The sequence below is a fragment of the Mustela putorius genome, unplaced genomic scaffold, assembly GCF_011764305.1.
Source record: "Mustela putorius furo isolate JIRA1106 unplaced genomic scaffold, ASM1176430v1.1 tig00537227_pilon_pilon_pilon, whole genome shotgun sequence".
In the NCBI taxonomy this organism is placed as follows: Eukaryota; Metazoa; Chordata; class Mammalia; order Carnivora; family Mustelidae; genus Mustela; species Mustela putorius.
In genome coordinates this window covers 36761391-36786224 of record NW_025422368.1, presented here as the reverse complement: position 1 = coordinate 36786224, position 24834 = coordinate 36761391, and the positions used below count along the sequence as shown (strand labels likewise).

The 24834-nt window shown below is 36.3% G+C and overlaps 1 protein-coding gene across 1 annotated transcript; it reads right to left on the bottom strand.

The window, feature by feature from the left end:
• Positions 1–362: 362 nt before the first annotated feature.
• On the bottom strand, positions 363–14019 carry LOC123389994 (C-type lectin domain family 2 member F-like). Its single transcript, XM_045073211.1, has 7 exons — positions 13915–14019; positions 12123–12222; positions 11762–11845; positions 8477–8584; positions 7742–7893; positions 3322–3428; positions 363–508 (listed from the first exon to the last, which is right to left on the bottom strand). Exons 2-7 carry the CDS (start codon positions 12211–12213, stop codon positions 382–384), a joined length of 669 nt encoding a protein of 222 aa, XP_044929146.1. The 5' UTR covers positions 12214–12222; positions 13915–14019; the 3' UTR covers positions 363–381.
• Between the last annotated feature and the right edge of the window lie 10815 nt (positions 14020–24834).

Below are 24834 nucleotides of genomic sequence, written 5' to 3'. Positions count from 1 at the left end.
AATAAGGAACAAAATAGGTTAAGAGAATTTGCTCATCATTATCTGTCTCATATTTTGAACGATGTGAATATTAATTACCTACTTGTATCAGGATCATTTAATTATTTTTGAATATAAAATCTTACACTCAATCAAAAGGAATTTTTTTCACATTCCCTGATGGATTCATTCTTCAAATTTCTAAACAATAAACATGGTTTTTTTGGATGTATAATTTTCCTATTTATAAGTCTTAGTGTTTTAACCTTGCCGAGGAATGTTTGAAAGATCATTACCCTTAATAAGTCAGGCAGAGTAAACTAATTTAAGTGAATACCCTAAGTTTTTTCCCTAATAGCTGTTAAAGAAAGAAAATACTAAAATTTTGATGACAAAAATCTTTTAATAACAAGAGCCAGGGAACGGCTTTTCACAAATGTAACGAAAGGGTTTTTGACAATCAGCGGTAGAAATAGTTGATGGCTTGAGGTGTCCGCATTTTACATCTTCTTTACTCTGCTGGAAATGCCTGCATCAGAGAATATATTTATTTTAGCAAGTCATTTGTCAGGCAAAATGTATCACAAATTTACAACAGAAGTGCAATGATTTCGGTAGACATACAAATCGTGTGACAGACATATAGCTATAAGATTATGAAGTGTAATTGTATCTAAAACTAATGGAAATGTCAGTGGACAGCTGGAGATAGGGGAGAAGTAGAAAAACTAGTTTAGACTGGGATGTATACATAAGTTAGACATATACACTTGAAAAATTCTTCTTCTAAAACTCCTGAAACTTCTGGAAAGTGACCAAATATAATAAATTCATTATGTGACATGCTGTAACTATATATAAAAATATTCCAGTTTCCTATTATTCAGGTTAATGTGCACAAACTATGCATTTAAAACACTAGCCTCACTTTAATCATACAGGGTGTTCTATGCATTTAAAACAGAGTGCACTTTTCCCCACTCACCTTACTGTTTACCACACCAAACAAAATGCTCAAAGGTTGTGAAATTGGGGCTATAAGAATAAAATACCTGGATTTTAAATTTGGTGATTCGGCTACAGCATACAGAAAAAATAATGTTACTTAGTTTTCATTTCCCTTCAAATGTCCATGAATGTAACTGACAAGAAGTAACAATTTCAAGTAGTAAAATTTATCAGTCAGAACTCACCAACATTTTAAATTCCTCTATTACTTCAGTAGTACTTCTTTTACAAGGATTTCATCACCCTACCTGTCCCTTCATGGTTTTACTTTTGTATCTCCAAGCACTTTTCTCAATGATATTTTCTGGTTATCCTTATCTCCCCGTTATCTTATCATTATCTTAAACAATCGGGTGTCCAAGGATCTTAGATTTCCTGAGAATCACTTCCACCCACTTACTTATTTCATTGTGCACTGCTATGTACAACATCTGCATTCCCTGCATCAACCTCTCGTGTGATCTTCATGATCATGTACCACAATGCGTGTGACACCTGTAGACATAGCTAAATGTTGAAGAGAGTCATTCAAATTGTATCTAACACTGAATTCCAATTATGCTCTAGTAACATTAATAGCAGCATCACTCTTACAACTTCTGGACCAAAAACCCTGGAGCCATCCGTGATTTGTCTCTCTTTCACACATCTTTTTTTTTTTTTTTTTTTTTTTTTTAGATTTTATTTATTTATTTGACAGGGATCACAAGTAGGCAGAGAGGCAGACAGAGAGAGAGGAGGAAGCAGGCTCCCTGCCAAGCAGAGAGTCAGATGCCTGGCTCGATCCCAGGACCCTGGGATCATGACCTGAGCTGAAGGCAGAGGCTTTAACCCACTGAGCCACCCAGGTGCCCCTCTTTCACACATCTTTGAAAGAAGTGTGGAATCTGGCCACGTTACACCAGCGTCAACCCTGCCAACCATCATTAAGTCACAACATCTCAGCGGGATGACTGCAACAGACTCTTCAGCAGCCTCCTGCATCCTCCTTTAGCCTCTCTGCTCCCTCCCCCAAAAGAAAGCACACCAAGTAATCTCAACAGAGTGTCCAGAGGCACCCTAAAACAAGAAGCCTGTTTTTGTCCCTCCTCTGCTCAAAACCCTCTAATAGCTTCTCATGTCTTCATGAAAAAATCCAAGTTCTTACACTTTTCTGATGTCCTACACACTCCCACTGTCATTAAGTCTCTAACCTACATCTACCCCTACCTCTTGTTCGCCTTGTTCTAGCATTGCAGGCCATCTTGCTATTTCCTCAAGCATGTTAAATACACTCCTACCTCAGGGTCTTTACACCAGCTGTGTCTACTATTAGGGAGCCGTCCCATCAGGTAATGCAGATGGCTGGTTCATTCAAGGTACTGTACAAACATGTCTCCAGGAGGTTGTCTCTGACCATTACATTTAAAATAGTGAAATCTCTTTCTCTTACCGTCATACACAAAAGACAACACTGCCATATAGCAAAAAAATAAGAGACTTCACAACACTCCATAGCATTTATCTAATGTGCCACATCATTTACTCAGCCTTTTTGTATTGTCCTCATTCATCCCACTAACACTATCATGCCTGCATTAGACTGTAATATCCATAAGGGGAGGGTACTGTGGCCTGTTTTCTTCATCACTGTAGTTTCAATACCTAGAGCAGTGCCTGACATATTACAGGCAATCAATAAACATGTTAAATAACCCAATGTCTCTCATACTGTGCCCCATGTTACTTAGATTTAGTAAGATCATTTGCTTCGTTTTCTAAACTAGTTTCCGGGACATCAACCAACAAATGAATGGGATTTACCAATGAGACAGGATTACCAGAAATTATGCAGACTTCTGTGAAATAATAGCATGAAAGACACTAAGGGACCACATTAGAGATGCAAGATTACCAAGTCACTTAATGGAAAAAGCTCTTTTCTTTTTAGTTCTTGAATGACACCAACTAAATAGGTACAAGTTGCACTCACAGAGAGAGCTGGGTTTAGATACAACTTTTCTTTCCTCATTATACTTTTACCATTTCCTGCACCCAAACTAGTGAACATGCTAGTATCACAGAACATACAAGGGAACGATACAAAAGCAAAATGTCTCTTTACCATGTTTGGAAGGACATGTTCCTCCATTGAGGAACATGGGAATAAATAATGCTCTTTTGGTCTATTGGAGGCCTGAGATTTGCATTTGGTTGCCTAGCTGAGAAGTGAGATCACATGGAATTCAAGACTTTCCCTAAGTCCCCAAGGATCCTCTCCTCTTCTTGACCTATAATCCACCAGGCAGTTCCTGAGCAAGAGAGGAAATGGGAAACAGTGACATGAAAACTTACACCGTCTGAGATAGGGGTGTGCCATCCAGCCACTTCCAGGGATGCTTATCTCTTACTTTATATAATCCAATCCAGTAATTGTATCTTATTTTTGATTGAATGAAGTTCTGTAGGAAAGGAGAATTATGTATTATTCATAACATCACTGAAAATACATCACCCACAGAGGACTTGTAAAATACCGGGCACATTTATCTTCCAATGCCACTCTGATAAATGAAGAAGGCAGACTAATTTCTCCATGTGCACAGAAGAAATGGATACTGAAAGGATTTAATGAACAAATCACTCAACTCTTTATGACTGAATGAAAGATACCCAGAAAGGGACATGATGGACTTAAAAAATTTCACATGTGATAAAGTAAATAGGTAAATAGGATTGCACTAAACCTTGAACTTCTCTCTACCTTAAAGAATGTGAAAATACAAGCTTCAAATCTGGAGACATCTGCAGTAACTTAAAGTACAAACACATATTTCTATCAAGCAATATCAAAATAAAATTATCCAATAAGAAAAAAATGGACAAAACATAAGAACACATTTCAAATAAATATATCATATAACCAATAAATAGGAAAGAGCCAAGCTCAATATAGATCAGGAGATATTTTACAACTTTTTAATTGGCAGAAAGTAAAAATAACAATATCAAGTTTGTGGGATAGTAGAGATCAAAGATATCTTTAAAACGGATGTTAAAATCATATTAAAAATGATCTGGAATTGTCATATAAAATTGAACTTGTCATGGAGGACATAGGTAGATGGAGAGGAGAAGGGAGTTGAGGGAAATTGGAAGGGGAGGTGAACCATGAGAGACTATGGACTCTGAAAAACAACCTGAGGGTTTTGAAGGGGCTAGGGGTGGGAGGTGGGGAGAGCCAGGTGGTGGGTATTATGGAGGGCATGTATTGCATGAAGCACTGGGTGTGGTGCAAAAACAATGAATTCTGTTACACTGAAAAGAAATTTTTAGATAATTGAACTTGTACAAATCCTACTGACCGATGATTCCACTCATAGGATGATTTATCATATAAAAAAAAAAAGAGAGAGAGAAGACACATGGGAGACATGTCTAAGAATGTTTCATGAAGGACTATTCATAACAACAAGAGCTGGAAACAACCCAAATTCCTATCATCTAGAGAATGGATGAAGCATATGCACACTGTACAATCATACACAGCAGTGAAAATGATGAAACAATACCTATGACAGTTGAAACAGTTTATGCCATTTATTTGCTATGTATGCTCTAACAAAAAACACAAAAAACCTTCCTATAGTATTTTCCATAACTGAAGTGGGAATCATAATCTTAGTTTTGAAAATATTCTGCACTGAGTAATGAATGCAGTGTCAAAAATATCTTTAACATCATTATTCCAATTGGCATATTTAATTCACTTCAAATTTTCCCTTATGGAGTAAATGAAACATGGTGGGATAGGGAGGGAGACAAACCATAAGACACTTAATTTCACAAAACAAACTGAGGGTTGGCATGGGGAGGTGAATTGGGAGGTGGTTGGGTTATGGACATTGGGGAAGGTATGTACCATGGTGAGTGCTGTGAAGTGTATAAACCTGGCGATTCACAGACCTGTACCCCTGGGGCTAATAATAAATTACATGTAAATAAAAAATTAAAAAATTATTTAAAAGAGGGGGGGAAAGTTCCCTTATGGATTCAAATGTAAAGCAACAAATTAATGTTCTTTCCTAAAAGCAATGTATTTATTGCCTCTTGGTCTCTCTCTCTCTCTCTCTCATATCCTATTCCTGTCTCTCTCCCACTCTTTCTTTCTCTCCTCCCTCTCTCTCTCTTTCTCTCTCTCTCACACACACACACACACACACACACACACACACACACACAGACTTCAATATTCTTTTCACTATAATTAAATTGTATAAGAAAAAATCTCAAAGTTTCCCTTTTAGACTAGGGAAGATAGATGAGTATTATATAAAATATAATATACTTTCTCATTTCTAGGTCTCTGAAGAAACACTAAAATTAAATGTTCATTGATTCTTTCACTCACATATTTTTGTTAGATTTACAGGTATAACTGCTTGTATAAAAGCCAATCTCATTTTTCTGCATCAATGGATTTAAGGCACGGCTTTCATTATACTTCTAGACTTTGGAAAATAGCAAAAGACTAAAATCCAAAACCATTACTGTCAGAGCAATGCTGCTCTGCAGCAAGGTCTGTCTCTGGTTTCTACAGTGCATCAGTATTCCAGGGTAGGTCCCGACACCAAGGGATCAGATTATAAACTATGCAACAGAGCTTTGCTCTAACCCACGACAAAAGTCACAAGGAATTTCAAGGGCTCTAGCATAGTGCACGGAGATACAGGGGCAACAAGTAGAAGAAGTTTCACTGAAACTTTGAAGCCTAGAAACTTCAATGGTAGGACTAAAACTGAAGAACACTGAATTGGAAATTACAGATTACAGGGAGAGTAATATTACAAATAAAGTAAATTTCTGAGAGAAGAAAACATTCATTTCAAAACAGACTGATAACCTTGTGGTTGAAATGAATCAAGGTATTAAAAAGATGTAGCTGCATTTTTAAAATTTGACTCCTTAATATGATTTCTTAGTTCATCTGTTTCTTATAGGTAAAAGTGATTTCTTCATATTCTTTTAAAAATTTATTTATTTATTTGACAGACAGATCACAAGTAGGCAGAGAGGCAGGCAGAGACAGAGGAAGGGAAACAGGCTCCCCACTGAGCAGAGAGCCCGATGCTGGGCTCGATCGTAGGACCCCGAGAACATGACCTGAGCCGAAGGCAGAGGCTTAAACCCACGGTGCCACCCAGGCGCCCCATATTTTTATTTTAATAAGAATTTTAGAAACAAGAAAACACAAGGCTTTTTGTTTTATTTATTTAATCATTATACTATTACTATCATCATCATCATCATCATCATCATTATTTTTTTTTTTTTTAGGTAAGCTCTACACCCAACATGGTGTTGAACTCACAACTCTTGAGATCAAGAGTCACATGCCCCACTGACTGAGCCAGCCAGGCACCCCTGAGTGATGTTGCTGTTTTTCAAACACAGGGCTTTTCACTCATCCTTCACAAGATACTATCAGAAGTAACATTGCTAAGACTAAACAGTGTAACTAGAATTTGGTGCCTAAATGGAATTATTAGAAGGAAATCCACAGAATCCATTCAATTGACTTTATAGTCCTAAACTTTATAAGGAATGGCAAATTTGACCTAGATTGTCTCTTCTAGAAAAAAGATGTTTCCTCTGGCATTCTGGATTAAAAGTAAAATAAGTCAAGCAGAGAGAGTCAATTATCATATGGTTTCAATTACTTGTAGAGCATCAGGAATAAAACATTGGGAGATGGAGAGGAGAAGTGAGTTGGGGGAAATCAGAAGGGCAGACAAACCATGAGAGACTGTGGACTCTGAGAAACAAACAGGGCTTTTTTTTTTTTTTTTTGTCCGGGGGAGGGGGGGGGGGTGAGCCTGGTGGTGGGTATTATTTTTTTTTACATTTTTTAATTTAGTTTTTATAAACATATAATATATGTTTATCCCCAGGGGTACAGGTCTGTGAATTGCCAGGTTTACACACTTCACAGCACTCACCATGGCACATACCCTCCCCAATGGTGGTGGGTATTATTGAGGGCACATATTGCGTGAGTACTGGGGGTGGTGCATAAATGATGAGTTCTGGAACACTGACAAGAAATTAAATTAAATTAAATTAAAAGTTCATTTTTAAAGAATCATTCCAGTATATTCAGTCTATTTTTCATCCTTTTTCTCATGGCCACTCATGAAAGCAAGAGACTCATCATCCTTTACAAGTGTGACTCCTTCCAAATACTGAACAAGAAGGAAGAACAGAACTCAGATCATGAGAATTATCACTTTACATTGCTCATACCATTAAAGGTAGTTTTCTTTTGCCCTGTAGTAGCCCTGAGAAGGTAAAAACTAACTCTCTAATGCACATTACAATGTTGAAGATGCAACACTTACAATAAAAAGACTAACAATGAAATGACTCTCTTGTTCGTTTTTTAAAACAAAGGATCTTGGGTGCATAGGTGGCTTCGTTGGTTAAGTACCTGACCCTTGATCTCATCTCGGGTCTTGATCTCAGGGTCATGAGTTAAAGCCTCATGTGGGCTCCAGGCTGGTTTGGAGCCTACTTAAAAAAATAAGTAAATAAAACAGGGGTTCTTCTAGGTCCATGTTACACCTTCATCTCCTCTTTAGAGAAATCTACACTGATTAACAAGTGCTTCAAAACAAAGTGGCCAAATAATATGCGAGGAAAGTCAAAACAATGATCCTAACTCAAGACATAGGACTTTTCATAAAGCATTTAATCAAGTTTAATAAAGCAGACATACCTGCTCTGCTTTATTATCAATCTTAATGAGACTAGAATTCATATCTTCACATGACTTCTTACTCTCGTCCCAACTTTTCTCTTCTTCTGAAAAATAGTAACAGCTTTTTCCACAGCAGAGCCAATTTCCTTGAAATAACTCATAGTCTTCATCTTGAAAACAAAAGCCACCATGATCTTCAACCACAAGACCTCTTAGAGACCTGCACTTTACACATATTTCTGGCTTACTTCAGGCTGAATGACCAAAAAAATAGGTGGTTTTCCCATTTCCCAAAAGTCTAATGCTGGTAATAGCTCTTTGGCCAAACTGTGGGTCCTGGGACTGTCTCTGACAGACCTCAGACCATTTTTAGAATTGCACTGAGAAATTTTGCCTTCACGGGACAAATAAGCTGCAGCCATGTGGAGCAGATATCCTGACAAGACAAAATCCATAGAGTGAATACACAGAGATGATGTTAATTCCAAGATACCTGTACTGGGGAAAATTCTTCCTTAAGCATTAGTTACTCAAATAATCAAATCACATGACTTTGTGAAAGTCAAGAGTTAAATTAGCTATAATAAAGAAAATGGATTTGATTTCAAAAAACAAAGAAAAGAAGAAATCAAAGGGTGATCAAAATTAAAGGACCTGTCAAAGCACAACATAAAGTTTTTAAATTCTGTATTGAAATGGGACAGACTGGATAATGCCATTAAAAATTGTAAATCATACATATTCAGTACATACCTATAATAGGTGGTAAAATTGAGTCATCTTCAACCTCTCCTAAGGAAGCATCTTTTTCCTTTGTGTCATTCTTATTCTGCATCGTGTGTGCAGGACATTTCTGAAAAACTTCAATCCATATTATAAAATTATGGTTGTGAATGCCTTTCATAGATCACATAATTAAACTTGCTGCTTGCTCTAATTCTAAATGGCATAGTGAATGTTGTTGACTAAATGAAAATACAACCAGAGAAAATGGTAGTTTAAAATAGTTGGAAGTATCAAAAATGAAACAGATCTCTTAAATAAAATTTTAACTTGCTATCAATTATATAAAACTTATAAAACACAAAATATAAAACGTACAAACATATATATTGGAAAATATAAATTTGAAATAAAACATTAACCAGTTTATATGTCATCCACTCTTCAAATAAAGATTTCAACATTGGTGAGATTTTGTATTTAGTACTTATTTAGCAACTGACTCTCTACTAGAATAAGCTTGTAATTGATTCATTGAATTTACCTAGACCAAGAACTTAGTTACTTCCAGTATGCAAAAGGAAAGTTAAACAACTCTGCAGAAATAACAATATCTTCCCAAAAGTCACAAATAAAAAAAATATAAAAGCATAAAATATACTTCTCTGTAAGTGTGTGAATATTAAAGGAAAAATCCTTTAAAGTTTGTTACACAACTGAGAATCTTAATTTCCAATTCTGCTACTACCAATCATCAGTGAGAATGAGTGACTCATCATGTTAAGCTTTATTTTTTTAAAAGATTTTATTTGTTTATTTCACAGAGACAGAGAGAGACAACGAGAAAGGGAACACAAGCAGGGGGAGTAAGAGGGGGAGAAGCAGGCCTCCTGCAGAGCAGAGAGCCCAGTATGGGACCCAGTCCCAGGATGCTAGGATCATGACCTGAGTCTAAGACAGACATATTAACAACTGAGCCACCCAGGTGAACCTCATGTTCAGTTTTAGAAGCTAATACCAAACAGAGTTGTATCAGTTTCTAGTCCCTTTACAATGTATGAGATCATGTAGATCCACATACTTTCAAAACTTGGTAAAGTTTTTGCTTTGCCATAATTAAAAAAATAATTTTCTGTGTTCATTCTCTCTGCTTCCTAATGTGTGAAGTATAAGCCATTGCAATCAGGCTTTGATGATACCCACCATTCAACTGAATCTACTCTAGCAAATTGTCTTCAGTGACCTTTCTCTTGCAAATATAGTAAGCATACTGTTGGCCATTATTTTACTTGATCTTCTGATACCAGTCGGAACCCATGACTATCTTTACCTTCCTTCCATATGATGCCATAATGTTTTGGATTCCCTCCTACTTCTTTAACCAAAGCATCACTGTTTTCTACCGTTTACCCACCTTCCACCTATTCTAAATGTAAATTTTCCTAAGAATCAACCTCCTCACACTTTTCCTTCTAGAAAATCTATTCTCTAGTTTCATAAGGTAAAGCATGGTCTAGCTTCTGCTTTCCTCTATTATGTTTACCAATACTTGTTACATTAATTTATGAAAGCCCAATTTATATCTCTAATCTAGGTATCTCTCTTGATCTCCAGACTTTTAATCCTACCATATGCATGCTGATGGTCTGCGAGGACTATCAAATGCTCACTCTAAGATACTCAAACCAATCTAATTCTTTCTGGTCCTCTACACTGATATGCCACAACTCCGCACTCCTCACCATTACTCTCTCTCTCTCTCTCTCTCTCTCACACACACACACACACACACACACACACACACGCGCGCACACACACACACTTCATAGCCTAATTTTTTCCGTAACATTTAGTAGAATATATTTGTCAAGGTATATAGCCTGACGTCAAATGGTATCACTAATTCATTTCTCTCCCTCATACAATCAATAAAAGACATACCCTAACAATTCTACATAGTAAATATTTCTCATAAACGTTCCCAATTCCACATCACTTCTTTTAAGACACTAGTTCAGTCATTCTAACTAACCCTAATTCCTGAAATATCCTCCTGTCTTGTCCCTCTACCCACTTTCCAGGCTATTCAAATTGACTTTTCCCAAATCTCTATATGTTCATGAGACATGAATCATGTTTTCCCTCTGTAATATCTTCCAAAAGTTCCTTTTTGTTTTTAGAACAAGTCTAAAATTGCTTAACATGATATTAAAGTTATCATAAATTATATACCTAGCCACCCTGTTTCTAGCTACTTCTTTTATTTGCCCAGAAACTTAAATCTCCTCACATAGTAATGCTTCTTTTGTTCATCTTGTTCTCTGCCTAGATGAGTCTTCTCTTCGCTGACCTTCCTGATTAAGTCCTACCTAACCTTCTTATCATAACAATTATTATCTCCTGGAGAAAAACTTTCTTGACCTCCGGGACTATCCCATCCCTCTGATATCTTCATGCCATTACCCCAGCACTGATAATATTTATTTTAAAAACTGCTTCACTTAAAAAGTCTTCCCCTTTAAACTAAGCTCATTGTGAACTGACTTTTAAAATTCCTGTGTCTTTAGTGTACATAGATCCTGAGCCAAAATTGTGTTGAATGAATGAACCAAAGATTTAATAAACATCAAGGAAAAGATATTAAGATATTAAAAGCAGGTGTTGTATAGATATTGTATAGATATACAAATTGACATGCAATAGGGGCTCTTGGGTGGCTCAGTAGGTTAAACTTCTCCCTTCAGTTCAGGTCATGATTCCAGGATCCTGGGATCAAACCCTGTAATGGGGGCTCCAAGCTCAGCCAGAGGTCTGCTTCTCCCTCTCCCTCTGCCTGCTGCTCCCCCTACTTGTACTCTCTCTGTGTTAAATAAACAAAATCTTTTTAAAAAGGAACTCATATGAAATATATAAGTGATATAGAAAATAGATCAACCTTATATTCCTCTGTGATTTAAGCAGTATTACAGTATGATAAGGAATGTAATATTCAAGTACAGATTTTTTCCAATTCTTTGATTATATAGAAAACTTCTTCTACACAAAATGTAAGGATGAATATATATGTAAGCTTCACTGTACATTTCAGCCAAATTTTGTGCTATTACAACTATTACGTACCCTCTTTTGTGTAGCATAAAAACTGATAGCCAAATAATAAAATCATCATCATCAATATTATCATCAACACCATTATTAACATCTGTATAGGACTTTATGATTTTCACGGGCTCTGCAGAAACCCAGTAGTTATAACATATCATTTATCACTCTGGCTCATCGTTCTCATAAGAACTATGTATGTCTGATACTCACATATAGATCTTAAGCCTATGATTGCCAACAGGAGGATAACACACATAACTCCCAGGGATAATGCAACAATATGCCATGGAAATCCTATGCAAATCAGAAGACAAAATATATAGTAAGCATTGAGCATAAAAACACCCCCAGAATTAGAAGAAAGTGGAAATTCATTCTGGAACTAAAATGAATGTCCCTATTCACTGTGATAATAAAACTCATTGAATATGACATTTAAATATGCCTATTGATATATAAAAAACCAGACATAAAATATCAAATAAGCATAGACTTGATTATTATGACTGCACTTTTTCTTATTTGACATCATCATGTTTTCAGAAAACAAAATAAACTGAAAAACCTTTACCTCTCTTTTTATTCCTTGGACGTCTTTTGCCCTTCTGTTTCCTTGAATTGGGTAAATTCAGCTCTGCATATGTCACTCTCTCCTCACTCATTTTTGAGGGCTGCAGCAAAGAACACAGCTCAAGTCCTATGCAGTTTCATGAGGCATGAAAATAACATTATTTATCATGAAGTAACAGTGACAGCTAAACAAATGACAAGCATTGAGCATCTGAAATAAACAAGTTAAAGTAAATATCTGGGACTGTTAGGGAATTTCTTTTTTTAACATTTCTCTTTATAATGACTTAAACAGAGATTCTACACTATTAAATAATGGTCCACTACTGTTTATGGGCATGCAGAAATCATGGGGTCCAAGGAAAGGGAGTTACAGAAGTAATATTACACGAGGGAGGCATAACTTGTAACTCTAACAGCAGTGTTGCACAGTGGCCCTTTCTATTTGTAGATGAGGAACACTGAGGCTCCAAGAACATAAACAGCACTCCCAAGGTCAGAACAGCAAGTAAATGATAGTCTTTAATTAAAATAGATATGAATCTGGGACGCCTGAGTGGCTCAGAGGGTTAAGCTTCTGCCTTCAGCTCAGGTCATGATCCCAGGGTCCTGGGATCGAGCCCCACATTGGGCTCTCTGCTTAGCAGGAAGCCTGCTTCCTCCTCTCTCTCTGCCTGCCTCTCTGTCTACTTGTGATCTTTGTCTGTCAAATAAATAAATAAAAATCTTTAAATAAAAAAATAATAAAATAAATATAAATCTTATAAATATAGTAAATAAATGGGTATATAATATATTAAATATAGTCTGATTCAGATAAATAAATTATTAAAATACTATACTTAAATATAATTTATATAAATATGTATTTAGTTCAAGTGTGTATATTATATATAGTTAATTTATATTTATCCAACTATATGATCCTTCACCTACACGTAACTCATATGAACAATACCTTCCAAAGATTACCTAATAAATTCTCTCCTGTAGAATTAAAAAAGTACATATATATAGTGATTAAAGTGCAGAAAATATTTTTGGTAAGTGTAGAAAGAACTAAATAACTGTTCTTAAACAGATTTGAAACTCAGGTTTTTAAAATACCTTAATATTTCAACATTCATTTACTTTAGAATGTCAGGAAACATGATTTGAACAATTACCAAATATTGATAAAATTTATAAACACACTTCCATTTGGTGTTCAATAAAAGTGCCAAATTATAAGCTAAATTTTGTGTTAAGGTCATATGTTCTTCCCTACTTGGATTTCTTTAGTTGTATTTTAACTGAATGTCTGTATAACAAAATAATAAGAAAATAAATTTGCAGATATAAACCTGGATTTATTTTGATAAAATAATCATGTTATCAAAGCATCAAACATTTTTAATTACACATAACTGAAAGATGAAAGAACTTAACCATTAGATAATTTATTGCTAACCAGTTAAGTAATATCTAGAGAGATGAGGGGGAAAACACATTTTATATTGTCTAAAAAAGAATTAAATCATTATTAAAGCATCTAAGAATTTAAAAATATCATATTCTGCCTAGGAAATATTTTGACTCACTCTCATTCTGATCCATTCCTGTCTTCACTAGTAGAATAAAGTTAACATTACATATGAATTAACGTGGATCCCAAAGTCAATTGTTTTCTGCAACATTCCAAAACCCTCCCAACTTCACACATAGCTTTCCTGTAGCAGATTCTACTTTATCCCTCTTTGCTCCACAATGGGACAGCACAGGCATGGGGCACAGAAGCTCTCTGGCTGCAATACCTGCTTCCAGGACCTGGGATTTCACCACCCGGACAAATAGCTTGGTCAGGAACACAGCTGCGATGTCCTGGCTCTGGGGCCTTTCACCTCTGCTTTGATCTAGGAGGTACCTGCTGATATGATTCACTGACTCTCAGAGAGACCATGTCAGAGGAAAGATAGCCAATGATCATGTGACATTAGATATCCCCCCACATAGTTTCCACTGGTGTCAGTATCTCATTAACTCCTGTACTCTACTCTGTGTCAGACAAAACTCATAGAAAACTCAAATGCTAAATCTTATACATATTTTCTGGATCAGTTTAAACCTGGGATTTAGTAGGTACCTTGAAGATTGGGGGAAATGGCCTTTTCAAAATCTCATGAGATTAGGAAGTAATTAACAATAAAATTTAAAAATTATGAAAATAAAAAATGAAATGTCTGTATTCTACCTGACATGATTCATATGCTTTCTTTTTATGGAATGAAAGTTAGTTCCCACTTGTTACATACCTATAGTAAAAACAGAGACTGTCAAAATATGTTCAAATTTTAGATTCTATTTTTAACAAACATCCTAAGGATAGCCATATTGCTTAATATATTACAGTAAATCTAAATACCTAAAAACTGATATATGAGTGATTTTAAGAATTTGATATATGAGTGATTTTCTTCTTATTTCCTGTTATTTCTTTAAGTTGCCTGAAAAAGCCAGCTCTTTAAATAATAAAATGAAGACAGAAATATAGAGAAATATTTAAAATATTGAATAAGTTTACATGCAGTCCTTTTAATGCATCAAACTCAAATTCTCAATTACTGTCCCAGTAATCGGGACAGTAATGAATTACTCAATTCATTTACTTCATAATTCATAATTACTCAATTACTGTCCCCATAATTCTGAAACTCAAATTCTCAATTACAGTCCCAGTAATTGAAACAAAAACTATCAGAGCATTTTTTAAAAGAGATTATTTAATTCAGTGACCAGCTCTATGCCCTAATTAACCCTAGAAGTCAGAGTTAGGCAGGAACAAAAGAAGTTTTGTTTTATTTTTTCATATGAACCACATTGATCTGTGCACCACAGGGTCCCAATGCTCTGATGTTTCAAAATCCTTAGAACTGTGTAGTAAGAACAATGGAAATCCACCTCTATGTCAGCTACATCAGGTAAAGTCTATACAAAAGCGCTCTCCCCATGGTTTGAGCTTTCTTTTCCATCACTCTCAAACACAAATGGCTTATCCTCCTCTAAATAATGATAGCTCTTTTTCTTGTCAGTTTGCCTTTTTCGAATACAGTTTATTTGCTAAGATCTAACGAATAGTTTTCAGGAAGTAGGTTTCTGACATAAAGAAAGAAAGCATTCTGCAAATTCTCCATGCAACAGGGCTTCCTCTTAAAGGCAAACATGGTCTTTAGGCATGCCTGTGAACTGAGATCTTGCTGGTCCTGGTGTAATGACTCCGCGTGGCAGCTGCACATCTCTGTCTATGCCTTGTGTCAAATAAAGGATGGTTAAACCATCAGACTGACTGTGAATGTTTGTTTGAGAGGGTGAACAGTATGACTTCTAAACTCTCAGAGCAGTGCTGACTTCTGGGGTGTGGGGCATGAAGACCTGACTGTAGTTTACACTTGTCTGCTTCTGAAGCAGCAGCTGAGTGAAGTGACTGACTTTGGAAGTCCCAGCCTCTTCAGCAGCATCCACAATACCTCCCATGCACACGAGTGTGCTGGGAGACTGAGCCTTAGGATCAGAACCCATTAGGTGGTACTGAATAATATTTGCATATGTTAAGGACCATGTAGAAAATTGATTAAAGTTTGCATGCATTCACGGAAATGCATTGTCTCTGATCTTTTTGAAAGTTGTATAGATTATGTTTATCATTGTTTAATATTAATAGATCAGCTGGTACATATGTATCCCTAAAAATTTGGGACAAACTACCAATGAAAAGGATATACTAGCAATTTTATTTATTAGGGCTTTTTAAATAAGATGCCAAGTGTGTTATAACTAAAATAGATATAAGTTCTAAAACCTATCAAATTATATAACTTTAAATATTTTTATCAACAATATTTACAAGAAGTAAAAATATAAAGTACCATTATCAGAGTATGGGTGTATGACTATGTTTTTTTAAAATTTACTTTTGATTTTCTAAATAATTTGAAGAATGAGGCTATTATTAACCAATTCATTTTAAGGACATTATCCCCAAAGGACTTTTGTCCTGGGGCGCCTGGGTAGCTCCGTGAGTTAAGCTTCTGCCTTCGGCTCAGGTCGTGATTCGTGTTCCGGGATGGAGCCCCACATTGGGCTCTCTGCTCTGCAGGGAGCCCGCTTCCTCTCCTCTCTCTGCCTGCCTCTCTGCCTACTTGTGATCTCTGCCTGTCAAATAACTAAATAAAATCTTTAAAAAAAAAAAAAAAACCCACACACTTTTGTAATTGATATCAATGTATTTTTAGTCCATCTTAAAATATTTGCTATACCTCTCTTCTACCTCAACTTTCATTTATCCTGTAAGGTTTCACTAAAACATCAGCCGTGTTCACTGTTTTTACATTCAGCAAACTTGGTCTTTGTCAAAGAAAAGTAAAACTATAATGACATTAATGGAAAAGACTGTAAGATGAAGAAACCAAGAACTAACCCCAAAATGAAATAACTGTAAATAAGAGGGAGGGAGAGAGATGTTCATGCTAACATCCATAAACAGATCAAACCAGAATGATAGCAGGATCTAATAAACTTGTATGAAATTAATAATAAAGCAGGTAGAATACATGAAATACTGAAATAATATTCCAAAAACAAATGTCCATGAGAAAACAGGTTTTCATTTTTATTTTTCATATCATGTACTTCTTATATACTACTTTCATTTATGTGCTTTTTTTATCATAAAATTGGGAAAAGTTGAGTGTGAAGAAATCGTGAGTCCAAAATTCATGGTTATATTACAAGGCAAGAAAAAGGGAAGAGTGATAAAATTTGACCATAAGTAGGAGGAGTTTGTGTAAACAGAAATAAAAACGATGAAGGGAAACAGTTTGCTTTTCTTGTCATCCTTAATATTTCCATGTGTAATTTTGGCTCAATAAAACACATTGGTACAATAAATCTCAAATTATTTTGGAGGATTCAGGTTACACCCTTGCCTTTAGTAGTTAAAGACTCAGGCCTTGATTTGCCTTCTCCAGGTGCTGCTTCTCTTGGCATTTTTGTTAATTTAGTTTCAAGAAGATTCTTTAGTTTAGTAAAGTTGCCAGCAGAAATAGCACTATCATTTTTTTAAAAAGGTTATTTCCTCTCATACTTTGCATTTTTGCTGTGCTCCTGTCATATGTCTCATCTAGAAGAATTACGTATAATAGTTGTTTTTACAGGAAATATCAAAATAGACTCTTGTTTTCCAGTCACCTATTTTAATGCCATTTTGGTAGAGGCAGTAAGGCAAAACAGACCTTTTTAAATATTCGATTTATCTAAAAATGTGAAAGGGACTGAGCTCATTATCAATTGAGACTTAAATCAGAAGAAAGATGGTCTGGCCAGGGCTGGGGGAGCTAAGACAGTGGTAGTAGTAGGAGAACCCGAGGCTCCTCTCCTCTCTTGAACACAACTAGATAACTATCCAATCATTCTGAAACCCAAGAAATTGGCCTGAGGACTGACAGAACAAACTCCACAACGAGAGGGAGACAGGAAGCCACAGCAAGGAAGTTAGGAAGGGATGGGACCTAGTTTGGGAGAGAAATGGTTCAGGGTGGCGCGGAGGGCTGGGAGCCTGATCACAGAGACATGTGAGAGACAGACCCACACAGGGGAACTCCCAAGGAGAACACTCCCCCAAAGCCATTGACAGGGAAAACAAGAGGGGGTGGATTTCATGAGTTTTTACTACTCATGGGACTTAAAGTCTGGGGCCTTAGAGGCCTTAGAGGCTTGGCTGGGTTAGAGCCCTGAGTGCACTGCCCAACTCCTGGGGAGAAGGCAGGCAAACAACCTGGGGCAGATGGCACAATCTGAGGCTTGCCTAAGGTGCACGGGAAGAAACTGTTCCCTCTTGGTGTGTATCTGTGAGAGGTGATGTTTGCAGACTCACTTCTCCATTGAAAAGGAACCAATAGATGTTATTTCCCTCCCTGCCCCTCACCATAGGCACAAGGACAGCTGCTTAGGGTGGCTCACCCCTACCCTGACTGCCTAGCCTGTTTTGTTCCAAGTCCTTCTCCACTGTGCTCAGGTACAACTGCCCTTCTCAGTCAAACCTCCCTCAGTCCCAGCACTGGAAGACTCACTCCCAGAAGACCAGCACAGGCCACTTCATACATCAGACCACAAAATCCTACAGTGTTAAACTTCAGAGCCTTTGTTGAGATAGAGCCCAGAGGGCACTGCCTTCCTCCCAGAGAGAAGACAGGCAAAGAATCTGGAGAAAAACTGCTTCAGAACTATGATCTGAAAAATGCCTGGAGCGTACAGGAGGAATTTATTCATTCTGCTCAGAGTGCTTCCCTGAGTGCAGCAAGCATGGAGACCCTTCTCCAGGGACAAAGGAGTTAACTGGCATCATTGCCAACATCTGCCTGTCGGCATAAGCACAGAAACACCTAACACCTACAGTAAACAGCACAGCTCCAACACTGCCCATCAGCTTACACATATCCCACACTCCTGCCTTCAAGGATTACTGTCCTTATTGGCCTAGTTTGCCCCAGTCCCAGCCAAGTGTCCAAACCATATCTCCCAACCAGAGAGCTCTGCATAGCTTCAGTTCTAGTGGAAGTATCACCCGGTCTCATTTAACAAACTCAAAAGAACACACCTACTTACAACTCCCCAGACTGTGGCCAAGGACCAAACACTGTCCACAACCAAGGGGAAGAGCCTTCTTTCCTCTCAGGAGCAGGAAACATAACAGGCTTTCCTAAACACAGAAGAGAGAGACTTAGAAAAAAATTAATTCCAAGACAAAGGAATTCATCCCAAATAAAATGACACAATAAGGTCAGGCCAGATATCTAAGTGAAATAGATATAAGTAGTGTGCCTAATGGAGAATATAAATAATCATGAGGACACTTGCTAGGTTTGAGAAAAGACTAGAAGACTGTAGGAAGGCCCTTACTGCAGTGATGAAAGAATTAAAATAAGGAAGTAAAATAATAAAGATTAGAGCAGAAATAAATGATATAGAGACTAAAATAATAGAATAGAATACTGAAACCAGGAATTGGTTCTTTGAAAAAAGTAATAAAATTGGTAAACCTCTAGCCAGACTTATGAAAAAGAAAAGAGAAAGGAACCAAAAAAAAAAAATAGTCGACAAGTAAGAGAGGAGAACATCAACACCACAGAAAAACAATTATTAAGAGAATGTTACAGAAAACAACATGCCAACAAACTGGACAATCTGGAAGAAATGGACAAACATCTAGAAATATGTAAACTACCAAAACTGAAACAGGATGAAGTAGAAAACATGAGCAGATGGATACCCAGCAAAGAAACCGATTCAGTAAACAAAAATCTCCCATCAAACTAATGTCCAGGGCCAAATGGCTTCCCACGTGAATTCTACCAAACATTTAAAAAAAATGACTTAATCCCCATTCTTCCAACTATTCTGGAAAATACAAGTGAAAGGAAAATATCCAAATTCATTAAATAAGGCCAGCATTACCCTGATTACAAACCAGACAAAGGTACTAAAATATAGAACTCCACAACAATATCCCTGATGAACAGGGATTCAAAATTCTCAATAAAATACATGGCAAATTGAATCCAACAGTATTATAAAAATGACTCACCACAATCACGTGGAATTTATTCCTGGGCTGCGAGGATGATTCATATTAATAAAAGAAAGGATATGAACCATATGATCCTTTCAACAGACGCAGAAAGAGCATTTGACAAAGTATAACATCGATTCATAATAAAAACTCCAAACAAAGTAAGGATAGAGGGAACATACCTCAACATCATGAAGGCCACATATGAAAGACCCACAGGTAATATCATCTTCAATGAGTAAAACTGAGAGATTTTCCTCTATGGTCATGAAAAAGACAGGGAAGTCCACTCTCACCACTGTTACCTAACATAGCACTGGAAATCCTAGCCACAACCACCAGACAACAAAAAAAGAAAAGACATCCAAATTAACAAGAAAGAACTCAAACTTTCACTCTTTGCAGATGACATGGTACTCTATAAAGAAAACCTGAAAGACTCCACCAAAAAATTACTAGATTTTGACAGGAGCTCAAATTGATACATAAATTCAGTAAAATTGCAGAATATAAAATCAACCCACAGAAATACTTTGTATTGCTGTTCACAAATAATGAAGAAGCAAAAAGAGAAATCAAGGAATCAATCTCATTTACAATTGTACCAAAATCCAAAAGATACGTAGAAATAAACTTAACCAAAGAGGTGCAAGATCTGTACTGTGAAAACAATAAAACACTGATGAAAGACATTGAAAATGACACAAAGTAATGGAAAGACATTTCATGCTCAATGATTGAAAGAATAAATGTTGTTAAAATGTCTATATTTCCCAAAGCAACCTACACATTTAATGCAATCCCTATCAAAATACCAATGACATTTTTCACAGAGCTAGAACAAGCAATCCTAAATTTTTTATGGGACCAAAGCAACCATGAAAAAGAAAAACAAAACTGGAGGCATCACAATTCCAGACTTCAAGTTATATTACATGTTGTAACCATGAATACAGCATGGTACCAGCACACAGTAGACTAATAGATCAATGAATTAAAAGAGAAAACCCAGAAATGAATGCACAACTATACAGTCAATTAATCATTGGCAAAGCATGAAAGAGTATCCAATGGGAAAAAGACAGTTTCTTCAATAATATTGCTGGGAAAACTAGACAACAACATGAAAAAGAATAATACTGGATCATTTTTTTAACATCATACACCAAAACTGTATCCAAAACAGATGAAAGACCTTATTGCGACACAGGAAACCATCAAAATCCTAGAGGAGAACACAGGCAATGACCTCCTTGACATGGGCCATAGCAACTTTTTACTAGGTATGTCTTCTGAGGCAATGGACCAAAGAAAAATAAACTCTTTGGACTTCATCAAAATAAAACCTTCTGCATAGCAAAGGAAACAGTCAACAAAACTAACAGGCAACCTACAGAATATGAGAAGATATTTTTAAAATGACATATCTGATAAAAGGTTATCATCCAAAATTTATAAACAACTTCTAAAACTCAACAACAAAAAAAACAATTAATCCACTTAAAAATGAACAGAAGCCATGAATAGACATTTTTCCACAAAAGATATAAAGATGGCCAACAGACACATGAAAAGATGTTCAACATCACTCATTCAGGGAAACACAAATCAAAACTACAATGAGATATCCCCTCACACCAGTCGCAATGACTAAAATGAGCAACACAGGGAGCACAGATATAGTGAGAGAAAGGGAAACCCTCATACTCTTGGTGGAAAAGGACTGGTGCAGCCACTCTGGAAAACAGTATGGAGACTCCTCAAAAGGTTAAAAATAGAACAACCTTATGATCCAGCAATTGCACTAGTAGGTGTTTACTTAAAAGATACAAAAATACTAATTTGAAGGGATATATGTAACCCAGATACAAAAATACTAATTTGAAGGGATTACATATATACATGTTTATACAAATAAACATATATATGTATATATTTGTTTATATGTATATATTTGTTTATACAAATATAAAACATGAGCATTTGTTTATACAAATATATACATATAAACAATGTATATATGTATAAACATTGTATGAACAATGGCCAAATTGTGGCAAAAGCCCAGATGACCATTGACTGGTGAATAAATAAAGATGTAACACACACACACACACACACACACACCACAAACACTGGAATATTAGCCATAAAATAGTTTGAAACTCGCCATATGCAGTAACATGCATGGAGCTAGAGAGTACCAGACTAAGATATAAGTCGGAGAAAGTGAAACACCATATGTTTTCACTCATAGTGGAATTTATGAAACAAAACAAATGAACATCATGGGGGCAAAAAGAAGCAAATCAAGAACAGACTCTCAATAATAGAGAAAAAACTGATGTTTACCAAGGGGGAGGCTGTCAGGGGGACGGGTCAGATAGGTGATGGGTATTACGGAGAGGACTTGTACTGAGCACTGGGTGTTATATGTAAGTGATGAAACACTAAATTGTATTCCTGAAACTAATATTACACTATAAGTTAACTCACTCAAATGTAGATAAAAAGTTGGAATAGCAAATAAAAAACAAACTGCTGACCCACTCAGGCATGGAAAAAAAATACTTAAGTGGTGGCTGGTAGAAAACAAGCTCCCCGCTTTCAGAAGCAAGTTACAGGTAAGCAACAAAGGAAGGTGAGAATGAATCCTGGCCACTAGCTCAGAATCAGAGCCATCAGTATGTACTCATGTTTTGCTTAGTATACATACAAACAATTGACACATAAACAAATATGCATATATGTGTGTATACATGGGTTAGTATATCATGTAGCTCTGTCCACTTAAACAACATAGAAGCAATGCAACCCCACAAGTGGGCACAGACCCAGCACCAGATAGTGGTTTCTAAATACTGTTCACCAGTGAGAGGAACTAGAGTTCCTTGGAGAAAGAACTAGAACTCCAGGAGGAATCCTGATTCTAAGGATGAAAGTAGAGAAAATACAGAGTAAGTAAGCTCAGACCATCTTATAAGGCTAGACAGTTTTAAAAGAGCTCAAAAAATATACAGATTGGGGCAAATCAAAGGCACCCAGAAGCTAACCTGAAAACCTCCCAATGGCCAAAACTGGAACAATTTACAAGAAAATAAACAAAGCAGTATTTGATCATAACTGAAGTATAAAATTAATACCCATGAGCCTATGCTACTATGATTTAATAACTGGAGGGAAATAAATAGGAGAGGGAAAGACAACTCTTTACAGAAAAATTACAACGACTCCCTTTCCAGGAGGTTTAATGCCCCGTAGAGTGGTCAGGATTGGATGACTTTGTACAAAGATCACAGAATGGAAAGCAGAAAATGGTAACTTTACATTCGGCATGCCTGGAAAACACTAAATTAACCAAGCGATAAAGTTAATATCCCAGTAATGTCATGTGGAGAACATGTATCCCTGATGAGGTTTGATGATTAGGGTAATTGACCTTTAGAGCAGCTTTTCTAGAAACCTGTAACTCCAGTCCAAGCCTGAGAAAAATATGAAAGGAATGAAAATTGAGAGGCATTTTACATAAAAATGGTCCACAAGAAAAGCCAGCAAGTGTCACAGAACAAAGGAAAGGTAATGATTAATGTCATTGTATCCTGAACTGAAACTTAATAAAGAAAAGGGAAGGAAAGGGAACAGAAGGGAAGGCAGAAAAGAGGAATGGAGAAGTGATGAAATTTAATACAATCTGGAGATTCTTTATCATAATGTAATGTATCAATGTTCCATAGTTAGAGTTCTGATTGTGGAAACAAGAGAATTACATTAAAGGAAATGAAATAAGTACTATAAGTAAACTCTGTATTACATCTGCCACTTTTCTGTAAAGCTAAATTTGTTCTAAAATAAATAATTTATTTTTTTAAAAAATTACATTTAAAAAAATGCTCCTGTGAAACAACATATAATACTTAGGCCTATTATTCACTGGAAGAAAACAGAAGATATAAAATCTGTCACTAATTGTGCAAAAAATCATGACAAAGATCTTTCTGTTGTCCACTATTTAAATGTTTTATTGAGAGGTTATTTTCTTGTTAAAATTTTGTTTTAACCCCACTTACATAGTAAAAGTATTTCTTTCTTCTAAAAGCAAAACATTTGTTGCTAATGGTTGTAACCATTTAGCTCATATTCAAATACCAAATGAGAGAGAAATTAAAATAGACCTGTACTATATTTAGTGTATAAGTGCAGTCAGAAATATAAAACTGATTATTTCTGATTCTTAATTTTTGTAATCAGAGAAATTAAGCACAAAGAATAGTTTGTAAAATGTAGCACCAACTGGGTAAGTATACTTCATAGATGATAAACATTGTGTTCCCATGTTAACATTTCCTGAACACTCTCCTGTTTTCCATATTTCAAATGTTGAGTTATTTAAAGTTCTTATTTGGGAACTTGATGCCAAACAAAAGCTACTTGAGGCTTTCATGACAGCAGGTTCTTAAGAGGACTGTGAGCTTGGGATAGTATTGTGTTTATCTACATGTGCTTATTCTTGCAGACAGAAAGGAAAACCAACAAAGGGCTAACAATGCCTCACAGGTTGTATTATCACCTACTAATAAAAAATTTGATACTTATTGTAAGGTTTTATAGGCGAGATAAACATGACACCAGGCAAAGTGGGTGCAAGGCAAGATTTATTAAAGGCACTCTCCTGCGAAGTTTCAGGGCTCAGAAGAAGGGGAGCCTGGAATTTGCACCAGGAGGAGGTGGGCACCCTCGGTTGAGGTTCCTCGACTCCAGAAAGGGGAGTGGGGGAAGTCTCACTGGGTGGGAGTTGGTGGGGGTCTTTTATCTGTCTCCTGCATAGGTATTGGGTTACCTATGGAGACGTGACCTGGGCATACATCCTTTTGGCAGGAGAGTCAAGGGTTGCGGGGGGGTGGTGGGAGGGTAGGCTGGAAGATGGCGGTCATTTCCATTGCTCCTCCTGCACTCCTGAAGCCTGCCAACCCAACACTTATTTTTTAGAAATTTGAAATTATTTCAGGTTTAAGCGAAATAACACCTGCAAAGTGCTTAGTACTGTGCTGACTTCTTGTGAAGTGTTCCGTAATCTTGGTGAATTAATATCTAAAAATTTGAGGACACTGTA